At 45.1% G+C, this 18,357-nt stretch overlaps 1 protein-coding gene across 1 annotated transcript; it reads right to left on the bottom strand.

Annotated features, from left to right (window-relative positions):
* Positions 1-776: 776 nt before the first annotated feature.
* LOC117059909 (major prion protein homolog) lies at positions 777-13,467 on the bottom strand. The gene is made up of 2 exons (XM_033171833.1): positions 13,367-13,467; positions 777-1,665 (listed from the first exon to the last, which is right to left on the bottom strand). The coding sequence occupies exon 2, from the start codon at positions 1,662-1,664 to the stop codon at positions 858-860; it is 807 nt and encodes a 268-aa protein (XP_033027724.1). The 5' UTR covers position 1,665; positions 13,367-13,467; the 3' UTR covers positions 777-857.
* Between the last annotated feature and the right edge of the window lie 4,890 nt (positions 13,468-18,357).

Genomic DNA, 18,357 nt, shown 5'->3' with positions numbered 1-18,357 from the left:
AGAAACACAATTAAAAGACCAATAGGACAATAGTTCCACCGACACACCGTAGACCACCTGAGTGAAGCTTGCAGAGCACTGGTGGTCTGCAGACAATGATTTGGGGACCTCTGGATTGCTGCATTAGAGAACATGCCAATTTGGTTTCTGTGAAGAGGGTAGGCAAGCAAAGGACAGTGGCAGCTCAAGATTTTACAGAGCCTGTGGGCAAAGACATCCTTCACAGGCCTCCACCTCACTGCCATCACCACGGACTTCTCCTCTTCCCCATTAGAGCTCCCATCTGCTGGTTTGCCAGAGAGCCAACAAGCAAGTAGGCTGTGGCACTGACTTCTCCTCTTTCTCACCTCCACCGCTGTCTGAACCAGCGCTAGAGGCGGGTGAACAAGCAAGTCTCAACATTAAAGAGGAGAAATGTGGGTGCCCTTCTCAACTGTAGGCTCTCCGGCAGAAACCCAGCCACACCAACCCTTAATTCTGGCCCTAGCAAACAATTCATTTTTCTGTGTGGAGTCGCTATTTACACTTTGCATTACATTAGGCTCAAATGAAGGAGAGAGGGGTTTGATCTATGACGGGTTCTCCCTGCCCTCCCTTCATTACAAAATAAGACCTTATGCTCTCCCCCCCCCAACCATTTTGTACCACGAACGACAGAAATCAAAGATGGCTGCAAAAGGAATGGGTGCTTGGCAGAAGCCTGGGTGTTCATTAATACAAAGCAGATGTAACAGCTTTGAAAGAGGTGCATAAGCGAGAACGTCATCTCCCCCCCCCCCAAGCCGTCGCCCTGTGTAGATCTCATTCCTTCTGGACATTTGCTCAATGAACAACGAGGTGCAGGCCTGAGGAGGAACTCAGGGGGTAAGGAAATACGTGGCCAACATGAGGATGAAAAGCGTGGAAGGGCTGGCGAGAAGCAGAACTGCCCCTGATATCAAGCGGTACTGCTCTGTGCACATTTCACGCACCACATGTGTCACGACTTTCACTTCCATCTCATCTGCAGTTTGGTTCCCTTGAGGGGTGATGTACTCCGTCAGCGTGACGTTCACACAGTCTCTCATAAAGACATCCTTCGAAACACGATCCTTGTACTCTGGGTAGTAGACTCTGTCGGAATAGCGGTCGCGGTTTTCATGCCACCACCGCTCCTCGTTGGGGTTGCGGAAACCAAAATTCATGTTGGACATGGCACTGCCTAAGAGGTAGCCGCCGAGGGCTCCTGCTGCCACCCCTGCGACAGCTGCTCCGGCCACGTGCTTCATACTGGGGGGCTTGGCCGGCTTAGGCTTCCACGGTTTGCCTCCATAGCCCCCACCATAGCCCCCACCATAGCCAGGGTTCTGCTGTGGGTAACCAGGGTTGCGTTGAGGATAGCCAGGGTTCTGCTGTGGGTAGCCAGGGTTGCGCGGCGGGTAGCCAGGGTTCTGCTGTGGGTAACCACCAGGATTTTGAGGATAGCCTGGGTTGCGTGGTGGTGGGTAGGCCGGGTTCTGTGGGTAGCCGGGGTTCTGCGGGTATCCAGGCTGACGTTGACTCCCTGTGTTCCAGCCACCACCGCTGGGTTTGGGCCTTTTTTTGGAAACGGAGACATCGCTCTGCAGCAGGATCAAGAGAATTGCTACCCAGCAGGTCACCAGGTACTTCCCCATGACGGTCATTCTGCAAGCCGAAAAGGAGGAAATCTCATTTAGATAAAGAACAATGTTTCTGGCACAAAGTGAAATGGTTCTCTATAGTAGGGGGTGAGAACCTTTTCCAGAGCAAGATACACCCTCCTTTCTGAGCAGCCTTCCAGGAGCCACATGCAGACTTTACCTCTGTGCTGTACCCTAGCTTTACAAATACTCACGCCCCCCCCCCATCCAGGCAAGCAAGAGGCATTACCAGAGTTCAAAGGCACATTCCAGCCAGGCCAAAAACACTCAAGGTGGGTATGCAGCTAGGCCATTGAGTGGGGTAGCCTGGGGAGGGGAGTAGCCTAATGTGTGTGTGGGGGGGTGTCCCTAGGGCCAGACAGAGGGGACATTTGGCCCGAGCTTGAGGTTCCTCATTCCAGTTCTTTACATATTTACAAAGCAATTTCCCCCTATATAATGCATGTTTGTATGCTATTTTCATTAATATATGCACTTCTATGTATACTTTACCCTAGTTTATGCATTTTTGCACATTTTACTTGGCTGGAATACTGCTGCATTGCAAAATTTGGAGAAGCGCACGTTTTGAAGGATCCCTGTGTTTCTGTCCATGTATTGTTCACAAAGTACAAATCTGGTAGGTTCATCTTTAAATGAAGACTGAATCTAATTTCTCCCCCATTTCTAATATTTGACCATTTGTGCGAAGCTGGCTGGGGAAGATGGGAGTTGTATTTATTTATTTATTATGGCATTTCTGTATCTCCCTTCATCCAAGGATCGCAGGGCAGCTCACAATATAAAAACACAAGCATACCATAGTAACAAACAAAACACCCCCCCCCCAATGTACAGTTTTAAAGGCCATAGACTGGCAGAGGCATGGCAGAAGAGGAATGTTTCTGTCCGGCACCTTTTGATATGTAATGAAGGCACCAGGTAAGAACATTCCACAAGCAAGGATCCATAACAGAAAAGGCCTTTTCTCATGTTGCTGCCCTCTGGACCTCACGGGTGGAGGCACATGAAGAAGGGCCTCAGATGATGAACAAAGAGTCCAGGTAGGTTCTTATTGAGGCATTGCAGTCAATAGCCATTTAAGGCTTTTTGAATGAATGAATTTAAGGCTTTATAGGTCAAAACCAGCACTTTGATTTGGGCCCAGAAATTAATTGGCAGCCAGTGCAGTCAGGCCAGGAATGGCGTTATATGCTTAAACCATCTTGCCCCAGAGAGCTACCTGTCTGATGAATTCTGCACCAACTGGAGTTTCCAAACCATCTTCAGCCCTACGTATAGCACGTTGCAGTAATCTAACCTAGAGGTTACCAGAGCATAAGTGACAGAAGTTAGGCTATCCCTGTCCAGATAGGGGCACAGCTGGGCCACCAGCCAAAGCTGATGGAAGGCACTCCAGGGCACCAAGGCCACCCGAACCTCAAGCGACAGCAATGGACCTGAGCTGCGTACCTGCTCCTTCAGAGGGAGTGTGCAACCCCGTCAAAAGCAGGCAACCATCCGGTCTAGGGAACCACCTACTAACAGTGCCTCAGTCTTATCTGGATTGTACTCCAACTCCTTGGGATCTAAGGCTGAAGAACACGGCTGCACAGAGAGCTGATCTTCTATAGAGGTTAAGATGTATGTCTGCCCACCTTATTCCCAGATTTCTGAGTGGCCATTGAGAGCAGTAATACTAAGTTTAACTGCATTTTATCTAGTTGTAAACAACACACAGCAGTAACTTTCTAAGTAGACTATGTGACTTCAGCTGTATAAAGGAAAAAGTTGCAAGGTAACAAAAGGCACTTCCTTTTATAAATGCAATTGTATTACCAAACTACTGTATCCACCTCCCCCCCCCTCAAAAAATAATGTTGGTGGCACAGGTGCCAGAAAGAGGATATATATGAGATATTGTCTTGGAATGACTAAGGTAGAGATCCATTTTTCACCCCCAGTTTTGGATCTATCAAAGAGTTGAGGCACCTTATTTTTTTTAAACTGATTCTTAATTCATCAAATGCCGCATCTTCCAGTGGTCAAAAATTAAAGAATCCAAGAACTCTATATGTACCAATTCTCTGTATGGTACACCTTGACCATGAAAATCTAGCTGAGGAAGAATTAGCAAAACAGGGCCTTGTCCTGGAATTTATTTCGACTGGAATTTGCTTCAATACTATAATAATAAAACTGTTTGAAGACTTTAAAACTGATCTCCCGCATGGCCAGAGTTCTTGGATTCTTTAATTTTTGACTTCTGGGTATTACCAAGAACTCCAATTTCTGCATCTTCCAGTGGTACATGAACCACAATGTGAACTTTCCATAGATTTGTGCATGCAACCCATAGGCAGCGGGGTGTGTGTGTGTGTGTGTGTAATCTATTACAATACACAGTCTATTACGCAAGCAGCCGCCAACTCATTTCCCATTGTTGCACACGCACACTCTCAAACATGTCTGTGTCCTGCTCACCGGCAGCTGCATGCGGAGAAAGCAGAGGACATCAAACCCAGAAAACAACCTGAGCTATTGGAACAATGCTATCACTAGGCTGTAGAATTACCCAGAGAGATACAGTCCCTTGAAACCTCGAAGGTAAGATCAGAACTCTGCTGGCAGTGAACCTCCCGGGTAATTCAGATCAACAGGCAGATTTCAGCCACTCTGCTTGGCTCCCACATAGCATTGTGAACTCACAGGGCCCTAATGATAGGAGAGGTTGTAAGTAACTTGGAGAACTTTCCCTTTTAAGCGGTTCTGAAAGGCACATTACTGGCCGAGGGAGCCGGCGTACAGCTTTTGGGTCATGTGGCCAGCATGACTAAGCCGCTTTCTGGCGAACCAGAGCAGCGCACGGAAACGCCATTTACCTTCCCACCAGAGCGGTACCTATTTATCTACTTGCACTTTGACATGCTGATCGGCAAGTCCTAGGCTCAGTGGGTTAGACCACAGTGCCACCCGCGTCCCATTTATGCACATAGTGTCTGGCTTCTAAAATCTCCATTTCTGTTGATTTCTGTTGATGCCCCTCCTGTTCCCATCATATAGATTCTTCCTGGGCCTTGTGTCCTACTTTACAGAGGAGAGGACTCGACTTGAAGAGCTGCCCAGTCCAAATCCTTTTCTTTATCTTTCTCACTATATTGAGAGGAATTGTATTTCTATTCAAATCCTTATCTTTCTCACTATATTGAGAGGAATTGTATTTCTATTCAAATGGTAGTAGTTGCTTCTAAATTTGCATCTCATCCAGTCATTCAGTTTTGGATCTATGAAAGAGCTGAGGCGACTTATTTTTTTAAACTGATCATTTCTTCAGAAGGAAACCAGGCCTCATCTACAACATACATTTAAAGCAGGCATAGGCAAACTCGGCCCTCCAGATGTTTTGGGACTACAATTCCCATCACCCCTGACTACTGGTCCTGTTAGCTAGGGATCATGGGAGTTGTAGTCCCAAAACATCCGGAGGGCCGAGTTGGCCTATGCCTGATTTAAAGCATCATCATACCACTTTAACGGTCGTGGTTTCCCACAAGAAATCCTAAGAACTGTAATGCGCTGAGAGCTGCTAGGAGACCCCTGTTCCCCTCACAGAGCTACGGAGTGGTTTAATAGTCAATCCCTCTTCCCAGGGAACTCTGAGGAGAAAGTGCCAGGAACTGAATCTGGGACCTTCTGAGCACAAACCAGAAGCTCTTCCTCTGAGTAACAGCCATGGTGAAATGAAGAACCTTACCCAGTTACATAGTATGCTGTTTGTAATGGATCAGTCCTGAATCTGGGTATGGTCTAGTGCCCAGCGCATAAAGAGTTAACACCCACTCTATGTGACTGGCAGCTCACTCGCAAGAGGCGGGGCTTTTCGCCTTTTAAAAGGGGGGAATGGCAGTTGGGCAGTTGGTCAGGGTTAGAGGGTTAGAGGGTGAGCGGGTTGGAGAGAGCTCGTGAGAGGTTAGGCTTTGGGAAGGGAAGGAAAGGTTTTTATCCTTGCTATGTTGTAACAAAGCTAACGTTCATGAAAAGAAGAATAACCGCATTAAACCTGAACATCCATGTTATTTAAGTTACCTCAATAAACTTATTTGTGTTTCAACGTTCGTGGACTCTGGCAGTGCATCAGTGCCTCAAGAGGTGTGACTAAGGGGAAAAGAACAAAGGTTTTCCTGTGGAAGAGGGAACGGGTTGCTTATTCTCCTGTCGTACAGAGGGCTGGGCAGTGAAGCCAAAGGAGCCACGCAGTTGCCAAAAGGGAAGGCAAGCTGCAGTAGTTTGGGAACCCGGGGCGGGAGATCCCAAGGTGGCAAGAGGTTTTCGAACGTGGAGCACTGAGGTACCCCGAAGACATCTCCCATATTAACACTTTAGGATTCATTTTAGTCGTCGGTGAAACCTAGGGAGAGAAACGGTCTGGGGAAGCGTTTAAAAGTGTGAGGGCTCGGGAGTAATTTAAAGGGTCCCTCACACTGTTAAACAGCACACGATATGGAAATATGCATGAACACCAAAGGCTAAAGGGCCTAAATACTACTCTGTGAAACGGTATCAGTAAACGCCCGTAACATGAATACGTCACCTAAACAGACCACCACACAATCCTTTCAAAGTGGATTGTTATTTCTCAGGAGTTGGTTGGATATTCAGTTGCATAACTGAGCAGGGTGCCTGTGCAGACATCACCTCATGCAAAAAACCTACAGGGCAAAATGTTCTTAATGCAACTCTACAGCACACCATGTACCGCAGAGCATGGATAAACACATCTGGTAGCTGGTCGGAAGCCTTGACTTATAGAATGGCCAGCTAGATTTCACCATCATCCCCTCTGCCAAGGGAGGGCAGGGATTTTTAAAAAATAGCTCTCATGACTTGCTGGATTTTGCGACAGGCCCAAAGCAGATGGCAAATCAAATGTGTGCTAGCAGGGTCATTTCTAAAAAAAACAATGCTTTTCTCTAACTGCGGCTTTAGTATGCACGACATTTAACTGAAGAATGAACCCTTTTATCAAGCAACCCGTAGTGTCTTTCTTTTCAATCAATGAGTGCCATTTTCTTTGTTTAAAATGGAAAAGAAGAACTATGAGTTATGTTAAATGTTTTAATGCATTTAATGGGACTGTATTTTAAAACTAATCCCCCTTTCAAAAAAGGAAAAAGAAAGCTACCCCAGATATGTGATTTTATCATGTATTATTATTATGCATATCTAATTTGAAAATGCTGATTTTTATGACAACCCACAAGTCCAAATGTACTTGGTATCGTGATCGATGGTTTTATTGCCTCATGAATTTTGGGCCTTAGATTTTTGGCAGCCATCTGTTTTGTGCATTTAAACCGCAAGCCTGCTTACATTATAGCCGTTACTTGAGACACCCAAGCAAAAATTTGCATAATGCTCCTAATGAAGTGGAATTTGTTGAAATATTTATAGCACTTACAAAGTTAGTTAAAGTTATGTTTATGGGATGCAAGATCACCACCCACCCGATTCCAGAATATTGCTTCATAGGCTATAAGAATCCATTCTAAAAACATTTGGTTTCCTAAGCAAAGCTGGATATAATGAACTATGAACATTTTTAGTAGTTTTATTCATAATCAAATCCATTATGGCAAATATCGGGGGGGGGGGCTGAGCCTGCATTTTGCTTGTGAGTAGGTCATGCGTTGACAGTTGTCAGACACAGTCACAGATCATTATAGGTACACAGAGTAAATATATTTTTTCTTATGTTGATGCAGCACACTTCAGACCATCCTTTGGCTTAACCGTTAACTAAACCTGCCAGCAGATCCAGTGACCGTTTGCCCCAAGGTGCTCATATTACAGCTCACCAGGGATGGTGAGCGCCTTGTGGCAATCGGCCCTTAGAGAGAAGTTCCCAAATGTTAAAAAGACTTGAGCCTTTCTGATGTTTGGTTACAAGTGCCAACATAGCATTAAAACACGCCAATGAATCAAAAGAATTGCAGGAGCCATTCATCATACTAATGGAAGATTAAAAGCAAAAACTATTTGGATTTACTTATAGAGCCTGAGACCCACTCGCACAGGCTACATGACCCACTGGCAGGCTGCGATAAACTGCTTCGGAGGTTTTTGTTGATTACACCATATACAAATCCTGTTAAACAAAAGAGGGCAGGATGGACAGTGAGTTTAATTAATGCCCGGCCCTTAGCATGGTCCACTTTGGCACCAATGACAGCTTCCCCCCCAATACAAGTAGCAAGTTGCAAGGAGGGAGGGTAGACAGGACTGAAGTGAGGGAGAAGGGGTTAATCTCCCCTCTCCCTGCCCAACACAGTCCTGATCAGATCTTCCTTTGGCAGCTATGCTAGCTTCTAAAAATATATCGGCCACATTAAATGCAATTAACGTAATAGGTAGTATTTAGAACTTAGCATTTGCGGGCTGCAAAACTCGGGACCGTCCTATAAAAAAAACTTATTTCTCCAAAAATGTTTTAATACTGATTTTCAGTTAGAAAGGAAATGCCAAAGTGGTTTGCAGATTAAAATGGCAGGGCAAGCCAGTTAAAAACAAGACCAAACCACACGAATCCAAGATGTAAATGCTGCTGGCGCAGAATCTCAAAGATCATAAAGCACAGCCCTGTTGAAAGCAGCTTTTGAAGTTTATAGAAGAGAATCCTATATATGGCCACAATCCTACCTTTCTACTCACCATAAGTCCCACTGAATTCAATGAGACTTAGGCTGTGTACATACCATACATTTAAAGTACCCACCGCTCACACACAAAAATTTACCCATCATGAACTACAATCCCCAGCACCCTTAACAAACTACAGTTCCCAGGATTCTGTGTGTGCTTTAAATATATGGTTTGTGCACAGCCTTTACTAGTCTCAGGCATAGCTTCGTAGTGTCAAAGTTATTTTAGCTGAAGTCTTGCTTTTAACTTTTGTTAATTTTAGCTGTACAGTAGTATATCAGGGCAGAGTTTATTTTACTGCTGCTGCTGCTGCTGCTACCACTATTAAGCAGCATCTATTTAGGGTTAACACTATGCAGAGTTTAGAAGCCCAGTAAATCCCTTGTTGGAGGGCTTACATTGACCTTAATATCTCTGTAAGGTCAGGTGTGGGAAGATCAGAGATTGTGAAATGAGCTGTAAAGATGGCAGCAGAATTAAGGGTCTGGAGATCCAGAGAGGGCCTTAACAGAGAAGATACATTTCTACTAATCAGGAGTGTCAACAATTTAAAGCAACGTTTTTAAATGAAAAAGCAGGCTTTCATAATATTGATTTATTTAGGCTACTCCTAGTATTAGGGATGGGGTGGAACCTCGATCCTGTTTGAATTTAAAGGAGATCCCACCTGATTCACATTTTCCATAACAGTAATATGTGTGCCAAAACACAGGCACACTTCCAATTTTGCAAGGCAGTTCTCCAGTCAAGTAATGAGTTCAAAGATGCATACAGGCGACTCATATCTTACGCAGGTGTTGTGTTTCAGGGATAGAGCGTATGGCATAGCTGAAATCTCATATGGTCAAAACAACCATTTAAAAACTGGGAAACGGCCTGTAAAGAGCCCACAATGGTACATGCTAACTGCTTTTAAACTCCCAGACTTGCTTTGGGAGGCTCCCGTGAGATCTTGCAGGGCCTTCGAAGATCTTGTAAGAACCCAGTAAGCAAGTCTGTGAGCTTTTAAGCTCTCCACCCTTCAGGAATTTAATTTGTGCGATCTCGGCTGGCTGGCCTTCAACTGTGTAAAGCTGAAACCGCACATGTCAAACACGTGCAAGTTGTGAGTTATCTGTATACGCAGGTGAAACATGCGTTAAAACGTGCAAATTAAAGAAAACAATATGCAAAAAAATTGTCTTAAGAAAAACTACCAGTACTTTGCAAAAATGTGTGTATTAGGCAAAACTGCACACACAATGTGTGTATTAGGAGAAACGTGCACCAGAACGCTTAATTTTCACGAGGAGGGTTTTTTTTTTTTTTAGGACAAAACAACAAAGTGATGTGGAAATGTGGAGAACTAAACATAAGATAGGAAAAATGAGAAACCAAGAAATGGAAATTGGCAGATGCACCAATCCCTAATGACTACGCACAGACCTGGAGAAAGGGCCTACTGGACTCAAAAGGACTTACTTATTTTATTTTTTTAACTTATATTTTGGAAATGTACATCCAGTTTTTTTCTTTAATTTTTTGGGGGCCCCCAAGAGAGTGGGCCCTAAGCTATAGCTTGTTTAGCTTATACGAAAATCCGGCACTGCGTGAGAATCAAGTATGCTCAGCGACCATGAAATGCTGACTGAATGCAAGGTGGGTGGGGTGGAGTGGAATGGAGTGTCTTGGGAAAGGGCATGGCTGGCTGGCACCCTGCACATGATCAATCCATACTGCAACATTTTTTGCTGGCGCCGCTTGTTTCCTTCTGGAACAAGGGAACTTAATATTTAATAAATGAAGTTGCCAGCCTTTCACATTTCCTTTGCCATCACAATTACAGAGCAATCCCATTAATGTTTACTCAGGCATAAGTCTCACTGGGCCCAAAGGCTGCATTAAGACCTTGACCACACAGAACTGCCAAATTACAGAACAGAATATACTGTAAAAGCTCAATTCCCATCAGTATTGTGAAAGCTTAAAGTGAGGAAGATGTTTTGGAACAGCAGTGCTGCCACCAAGTTACTTATGCCTCTTATTGTTACAGCCTGCATCAATGCTATGTGCTAGCGTTATGCACCAACTTAGGCTGTATACACATTATTACATGTTGGCCACCCCTGCTCTAACCACCACCTCTGTCTCTACTAAATGCATGATTTGGAACGACTGCAGAGAAATATTTGTAGAAAATTACGGAACCTCCTTTTTAATCTGGACTGCTCTCACCAAAAGCTCATGTTTTTAAATCTGCGGTGAATGTTATTACTTGACAGATCAATCTGAGCAAAGCTTTCCTGACCTCATTTTTAAGCATGGCACAGTTACGATAGCAAGAGAGTGCTTTGGCAAAGCCCTGGGGGATGCTGTCTAGGACAGTGGCTTCCAACCTTTCTGGTATGGTGACCTACAAATCCAACTTTATTCGGTAATGGGACGCATCATTTTACTGTCACATGAATTTTGGACCTTAGGCCTTTGGCAGCTATTTCCTGCATGCATTTTAACTGCAGGTTTGAGTGTTTATACCTATTATTTCAGGCAACCAAACAAAAATTTACTTAATGCCCCTATCAACGTGGAATCTGTTAAAGTATTTATCATACTCACAAAGTTATTCAGTTTTGTTATGCAAATATAAAAAACACCAACCATCTGATTGCAGGATATTGCTTCATAAGCTATACACATCAATTAAAAAATACACACGAGCATTGTTAGATATAACAAACTATGACTTTTCTAATCGTAAAGTCCATTAGCAGTGTGGCTGAGCTTGCATTTTGCTAATGACTAAGTAAGTGCAGGATTTGATGGTTGTCATAGAAACCATAATGGACCCTGCTTAGCTTTGCAAAGGTGCCAGCTGGTTTTTTTTTGTTTTGTTTTTTGCTGCACTCTGAAATCATTATTGATACACCAGGTACAGTATATACATTATTTCTTATTTTGACTAAGCAAACTTCAAATCATCCTTGTCTTAACTATCAACTAATCACGGCAACAGATCTAGTGACAGTTTTGCCACAAGGCGCTCATACGGGGAGCTGCTTTGCGTGAGGATGGCAACCAATCTGCAATGGTTGGAAACCTACTGGGAATGCTGCTCAGGGGAATCACCAGGCATTGGCAGAGTGAGAGGTGCTCCCTTTAAAAACCAGAGTTTCTGTGGAGCCAGAAGACAGCAAAACTGCTGGCTTGGAACTGCATGTCTTTTTAACCCTGTAACTGCTGCTGTGTGAACCTCTGATGCCCAGAGAGGTGAAGAACGATTGCAAAATGCATTTATTCAATGCGCATTTCACCTCTTGCAAATTTCTGAGATGATCCTGACAAAATATTTTCATAAAGCAAATGTGTGTGGCACCTTAAAGCTTGCTGTGGCATAATCCTTCGCAGGAAAATGCCTTAACTTTTTAGGGGATCTTCCTCATTCCTCCCTACGAGCAATCTCTGGGAGCAATGCAAAATGATCAAAAAGCAACATTCTTTGCTCCCATAAGGACTGCACAACCAACCAGGGTGTTGGTAGTGTCAAGGGTTGTTATGTAATACCCAGAAGCATGGCTGACATGTTATAAGCAAACAAAGATTTCTTGCCATGAGAGAGAGAAGCTAAAACGCAGAAATGAAACGTTAGAAAATAAGCCTGGTAGGTGAGAAAAGGGGGCAATTCCATGGTATGTTATCCAGAAAAGGGACCACCATAGTTCAGTGGCAAAGCAGACACTTTGCTTCAGTGATTCAGTAGTAAGAAACATACAAGACTGTACAACAGATGCTGGAAAGGAGTCTACTTACGGTAAAACCTTAGCAAACCACTGCCAACCAAAGCAGACATTGGCTGTGTACAAACCCTTGAAGCACCCCCCACCGCAAGAAACCTGGGACCTGTAGTTTACCCCCAACAGAGCTTCCATTCCCAGCAGCCTTAACAAACTACAGTTCCCAGGATTGCTGGCTGTGCGCTTTAAAGTATGGCTTGTATACAGCAAAATGGCAGGGCAGATGGACAAACGGTCTGATCCAGGGCCGGATTTAGGTTTGATGGGGCCCTAAGCTACTGAAGGTAGTGGGGCCATTTATATGTCCAGCTGTCCTTTGTCAACAACAATTTGTCGCTGCTTTTTCTGCTGAATATATGCTATATGGTAATTTATGGACCTAATAGCCATTTGCACATAACAAAGTATGCATTTTATCAAAGTAATGCAACCAGTCCATGCAGAATGTAGGCACCCTATATATAAAAAAGAGCAATATTTTAGGGAGCAGGCTAGCAGGCGGGGCTCATTACTTACATCATAGGAGCCTAAACAACACAAAACACTGTTGCTGTATGTAGGTTTTATTTTATATCTTATTTTTTTTTAAATGTAGGCTACATACAGTCCCCCCTTTAAATTGTTTTGGGGCCCCCCAAGAGAGTGGGACCCTAAGCTATAGCTTGTTTAGCTTATAAGTAAATCCGGCATTGGTCTGACCCAGAATGTGTGGGGCAGCTTTCCTCCCTTCTCCACAGCGATCTTTAGGTCCATCGCTCGACCGTAAAAGCAGCATCTCCCGCATCTTTTGCTAACATGGCGAGGGTAGAGGTTGGTGTGGATTTGGGGGGTAAGGAGGGGCGGAGAGGAAAGCTGGTGGCAAGGCAGAATTCTCCACGCGGAGAAGGGGGGGGCTCGTCCCTGCCCTTAAACCCCATTTCCTCCCACCTCCCCGCCTCGCACGGCCGCCAGCGAGCCCACCCTTCCAGAGCGTTGATGCAACGGTCTCCTCGCTTTCCGGGCCCGCTCCGCGTCCTCTCCATTTTAAGGTGCGTAAAAGCGCACGCCAAAGCCCTCCCTCGGCCAGCGCGGCCTGCCTACGGAGGGACACCTGGACAATGAGAGCATTGAGCCGGGGTGCCGCCAAAGCCCCGCAATTCCGGTGCCCCAGCCCACCTCTCCGGGCTAGAGAGCGGCCAGCCGGCCAACAAACCGACGCTTCGGGAGCCCGGAGTCCTCCCTGCGCTTCTCTCCCGCATCCCCAAGCGCTGAACCCACCTGCGCGCGTCCTCCTCCGAGGATCCCAAGGGCCGAGGGGACCCAGCTCTCGATCTCTCGCTTTCTGTATGTCTCACTCTCCGGCTCCGCGTACGCAATGAGACACCCGCGCACGCGCTTCCAGGTTGGCGGACCTGCGCTCGCCTCCGCTTTGCCAGGCGCCGCTGCTCCGCGCTGGCGAGGCAGAGATTGGCCACCGCGCCCGCGTGGCGTGGCGGAGAAAACACGCAGGGAGAGAGGGCGGAGCTACGGCGCAAAGCCGCTCATCATCGCCCGCACCCATCCATCTGCTGATCCCGCGGGCGGGGTTGTTGTTGTTGTTGTTGTTGTTGTTGTTGTTGTTCTTCTTCTTCTTCTTCTTCTTCTTCTTCTTCTTCTTCTTCTTCTTCTTCTTCTTCTTCTTCTTCACCACCACATTATTATTATTATTATTATTATTATTATTAATTATTTTATTCGCCTTTCCCCTAGATCTGGAATTCAAGGCTGCTTACATGCACAGTATTGCATCACACATAGTTTTATTTCTATACCACTTTGACATAGTGAAAAGCATGCTCAAGGCGGCACAAAACATGGGGGGGTGGGGAAATCGTAGTTGCAAATACAACAAATATCAATCAATAAAACATCAGGACATTCACAACCAACTTGAACAATTTCCACATAAATCATAATAAGATTTAAAATAAGGCACCAAAAATTACTATCAAAACCAGAAACACCCCCCCCCCAAAGCCCCGTGGAAGAGTCTGTCCAGCAGCCTCAGCTTTTGCAGTTGGAGTCAGTCCAGCCCTGCCCTCCCAGGCCAGGTGGGAAAAGGCCTGTAAGGCAGGGAGCGGGTCTTTCAGGACTCCTAGCCAAGGTGGTTTAGTATTTCTAACCTGGACTCTGGTCTTGCTCCCCCTGGCTCTTAAGATAGTGACTTAAGAGCCAGATGGCGCTTGACATTGATGATGATGGTTGGTTTGCAGCCAACTTAAGTTCTGTAGACTGGTTTAAAACACAGCTGGTTTATTACTTTTCTTTAATTTGGATTGAAGCTGATTTTTTGGGGGCAGGGGCGCGTGTATCAAAGCATAGCATTTTTATTTTTATTTTTGTAAAAGAGAGAGAGAGAAAAAAGACAGGCTGGACACAGGTTGCGGTTGATGTGTATATGCCAGTTCTCAAACCAGTGGCAGGGGTGGACTGGATGTAGAATAAACTGGAGTGTGTACACAGTCTTAGTCAGGGGCCTGCTCTGAGTAGGACTAGCACGAGATCAGGGGTGCCAACTTGAATAAATTAATGGGGGGCAGGTAAGCCCTTCCCCGCATAACTGATCACATGTTGTGGTGCACAAGAATGGCAATGTCCATCAACTTTGGGGGGCCTGCCCTCCTCAAATATTTTATTGGAGGGGGGCTGAAGAGACCTTGGCCCCTAGGAGTTGGCTCCTATAATAATGGGTGGTTGGGTGGTTGGGTGGTTTTTAAGCACAGTGAAACATCAAACATTAAAAACTTCCCTATACAGGGCTGCCTTCAGATGTCTTCTAAAAGTCACATCTCATTCTTAATTTAGCACTTATAATACACCTATTTTTTTCCTAAGTGATGTACATATTATATTAAAAAACCGCAGGCTCACAATCTAAAAGGCACAATATAAAGAGGAAAGAAGCAGGGAGAGGAACAAGGTTGGTTTTCGCTCTTGGCCTTATGAGCTCTGTCTGGTTCTGCAGTCCTAGAGCAACGTGAGCAGAGTGCAGATTCATTTAAAAACACATAGTTATTACATTTGTAATTCAAACTTTCTTTCTTGGAGCTCAGGCTGGCCAATGTAGTTCTCCCCCCCCCCCCGCCTTGACGACAATCCTGTGAGGTAGAGAAAAAAACAGAGGTATATGTGTTTCATGCTCCATATGAAAAAATAAATAAATAAAAATCCACAGGAGACCAAAATCCCTATTAGAACAGATGAAAGGCCCGCAAAATAGCAAGCAAGGTTTCTCGTCTTTCCAGAATTCTTCGTCATGCTGGGTGTTAAACAAAGCAGGGAGATCGGAGGGTAAAACCGGTGGCTTGCTGTTAAAGCTGAAAGTCTTGTGTTGGTATCTGTTTTGGGTGAGAGCAAAGGTGGTAGCAGATTTAACAGACTTGCTTGTTGTCTGGGCAGCCCAGGACCTCCATGCTCACTGCCCAGGCTTGTGCCCCGGGGAGGTCACTTTGGTGCTGCGAATACAGCTTCACCCCCGTAGGCACACTCCATTGTCTCCAACAACAATAAGAACTCGAGGATAAAAAATAACAATATTCAACTACATGGCAAACATTTCTTTCATGTATAGATGATGAGAACAGTATTCAGATGCCTGCCATGAAATACTGTATGCTACTGTTTGGAATTCTTAGTAATTTTCCAACTTCAAGTGAGACCACAAGGACAATATCCTGATATTTGTAAATAAAACAAATCTTTTTTTTTCTAAAAAAAGAAACAGGAAATGTTACTGCCCTCCAATCAGTGGTGCAGTGTGGGGGGGCAGGGGGGCCATGCCCCCCGGCACAAATTTCTGGGGGGCTGCGTCCTGCCTCTGGGCCAGCCGAGAGAGGGAGTGGGAGGGCTCTGCTGCTACCCAGGAGGGAAGAGGGAAGAGGGAGGAGGGAAGAGGAAGGTGGGGAAGCAGTGCTGGAGGAACATGCGTGGCCCAGAGCACCTCACTACAAGGACAGGAGGGCGAGGCTGCTCCTGGCTTCACATTTCTTTGCCTTGTCTCTGCTCCCAGTTTGGGGCTAGTTCATTGATTAGATGCTGGCTGGCAAAGGGACTGACCACTGCCCAGTCCGCTGTCTCCAACAACAATAATAACAACTATTTCCCCCATAAATACTTAATGAAACAACCTGCTTTTGTGTGTGTTTAAATTAAAATCCGTGTGCAGCTCGCAGGCTATGAGGCTTCAAGGACGCTGTCCTGGTATGGGCTGGAGCTCTGCCAGAACCAGAGTAATTGCTATAATTAAAAAAATGGGGAAGCTGCACATTAAACCTCTGTGTCTGAGTGCCATTTTTTAAACACAGGAGTGTTCCTCGTGAAAACCTGCTCTTTAAAGCTCAGTCGGAGCAAACAGCAATCTGCAGAAAACCCAAATTGATGTTTGCTCTGACTGAACGCTAAAGAGCAGGTTTTTGCAGGGAAAGCTCAGGGCAAAAACCAACAATGCTCGGACACAGAGCTTCTAAGCACAGACCTGTGCCTGGAAAGAGTGGGGCAAAAGGCCAGTGTGAATGCTTTGTCTCATTATATGGCAAATTCCTATGTTCCGATGGGCATCCACAGGAATTCTTCTGGAGGTGTTTGAGGAGATAAAGCAGTGAAAGGGCTGAACTGGCTGATTTCTCAAAAAAATGAGGATATCTATGTCTTGTCTCATATCTCAGGATCAAAAAATACTACAACCATTTTTTTTAAAAAAACAACCACCAGATTTTATTTCATTTTATTTATCTGGGGGTTATGATTTATTCAAGGGACACCGAGAAGACATTGGTGACCCCTGTGCTGTTCGAACAGGCTGGCCTTCTGGTCTCGGAGTCCTGGCAAATGTTCAACATTACAAGCGTCTGGAAGGAGATCACAATGTTACACACTGTTTTATAATGCTTTGGGGTCCCTTATTTTGATTTGTGTTAAGGGAATTGAAGCATGAGATCAAACTGCTATTTCAGACACTGAATGGCTTATTGTACATTATCACATGGCCGTTTCCAGGAAGCAACAGCAGCAGCAGCAGAAGAAGAGTTTTGGATTTGATACCCCACTTTTCACTACCCGAAGGAGTCTCAAAGCGGCTAACATTCTCCTTTCCCTTCCTCCCCCACAACAAGCACTCTGTGAGATGAGTGGGGCTGAGAGACTTCAAAGAAGTGTGACTAGCCCAAGGTCACCCAGCAGCTGCATGTGGAGGAGCGGAGACACGAATCCGGTTCCCCAGATTACGAGTCTACCGCTCTTAACCACTACACCACACTGGCTCTCCAGCTAAGCAGACTGTTGCTAGCTGCCTTCTTTCTTTCTTTTTAAAGTAAAAATGATGAAGTCAAGGTGGCTTATATCTAATTCATCCTATAATTAATGCATAGGGTTGCATTATAAGGACACAATCCTATACACACTTATCTGGAATTAAGATCCATTGGGCATATTGCTGACTATTAGCCCCAGTGGCCGAGGCTGATGGGAGCTGGAATCCAATAGCATCTGTTTTTGTGTTGCCGCCCTCTGCACCTTCCTTGGAGACGGCACATGTATAAAGTGATTGTCTAGGTTGGTTCATGGGGGTGGGGAGAGGTGACCCTTAAAATGTTGAGGTCCTGAACTACATAAAGGCTTTATAGGTCAAAACCAGCACTTAAACTGAGCTCATAAACTAATTGGTAACCTTTGCTGTTGAGTCAAGATTACATGCTCAGAACAATTTTCTGTGGTCAGCGATCTGGCTGTTGAATTCTAAACCAGCTGCTGTTTCCAAACCATCTTCAAAGGCAGTCCCACAAGCCCCACAGTAACCTAAACTAGTGCATAGACTACAGAAGGGTTAGAGTCCTGGTCCGGTTCTCAACAAAGAGCCTGATTCTGAAAGCTCAAGACAGGCTAGCAAAAACAAACAAACCCCACAATTATTTCCCATCATAATGGAATAAAATGCATTCAAGTAGACTGAAATTAGTGCATACTTTTCTTAAGAGCAATAATATTTGGACCTTGGTGTGTCTGTTGGTAGTGCTGTGGAACTGCCCAGAAACAAAACATTTGATTTCCAGGAATGCAGCAGCAGCAGCAGCAAAACGTCCTTTATTTCAATAGAAGTGGAGTGTTCCTGAACTTGTGGACAAATGGCAACACTCTAAAAAGAGCTCCCGAGAGTGCTCAGATAGTACATTAGCCTGCATGCTAAGTGGTCTGCAAAGCATTCGGCTCTCTTTTGTTGCATGCAGGACTCCAGC

The sequence above is a fragment of the Lacerta agilis genome, chromosome 15 (assembly GCF_009819535.1).
Source record: "Lacerta agilis isolate rLacAgi1 chromosome 15, rLacAgi1.pri, whole genome shotgun sequence".
Lineage (NCBI taxonomy): Eukaryota > Metazoa > Chordata > Lepidosauria > Squamata > Lacertidae > Lacerta > Lacerta agilis.
Note: the sequence above shows the minus strand (reverse complement) of the source record. Positions and strands in the feature narration are given on the sequence as shown.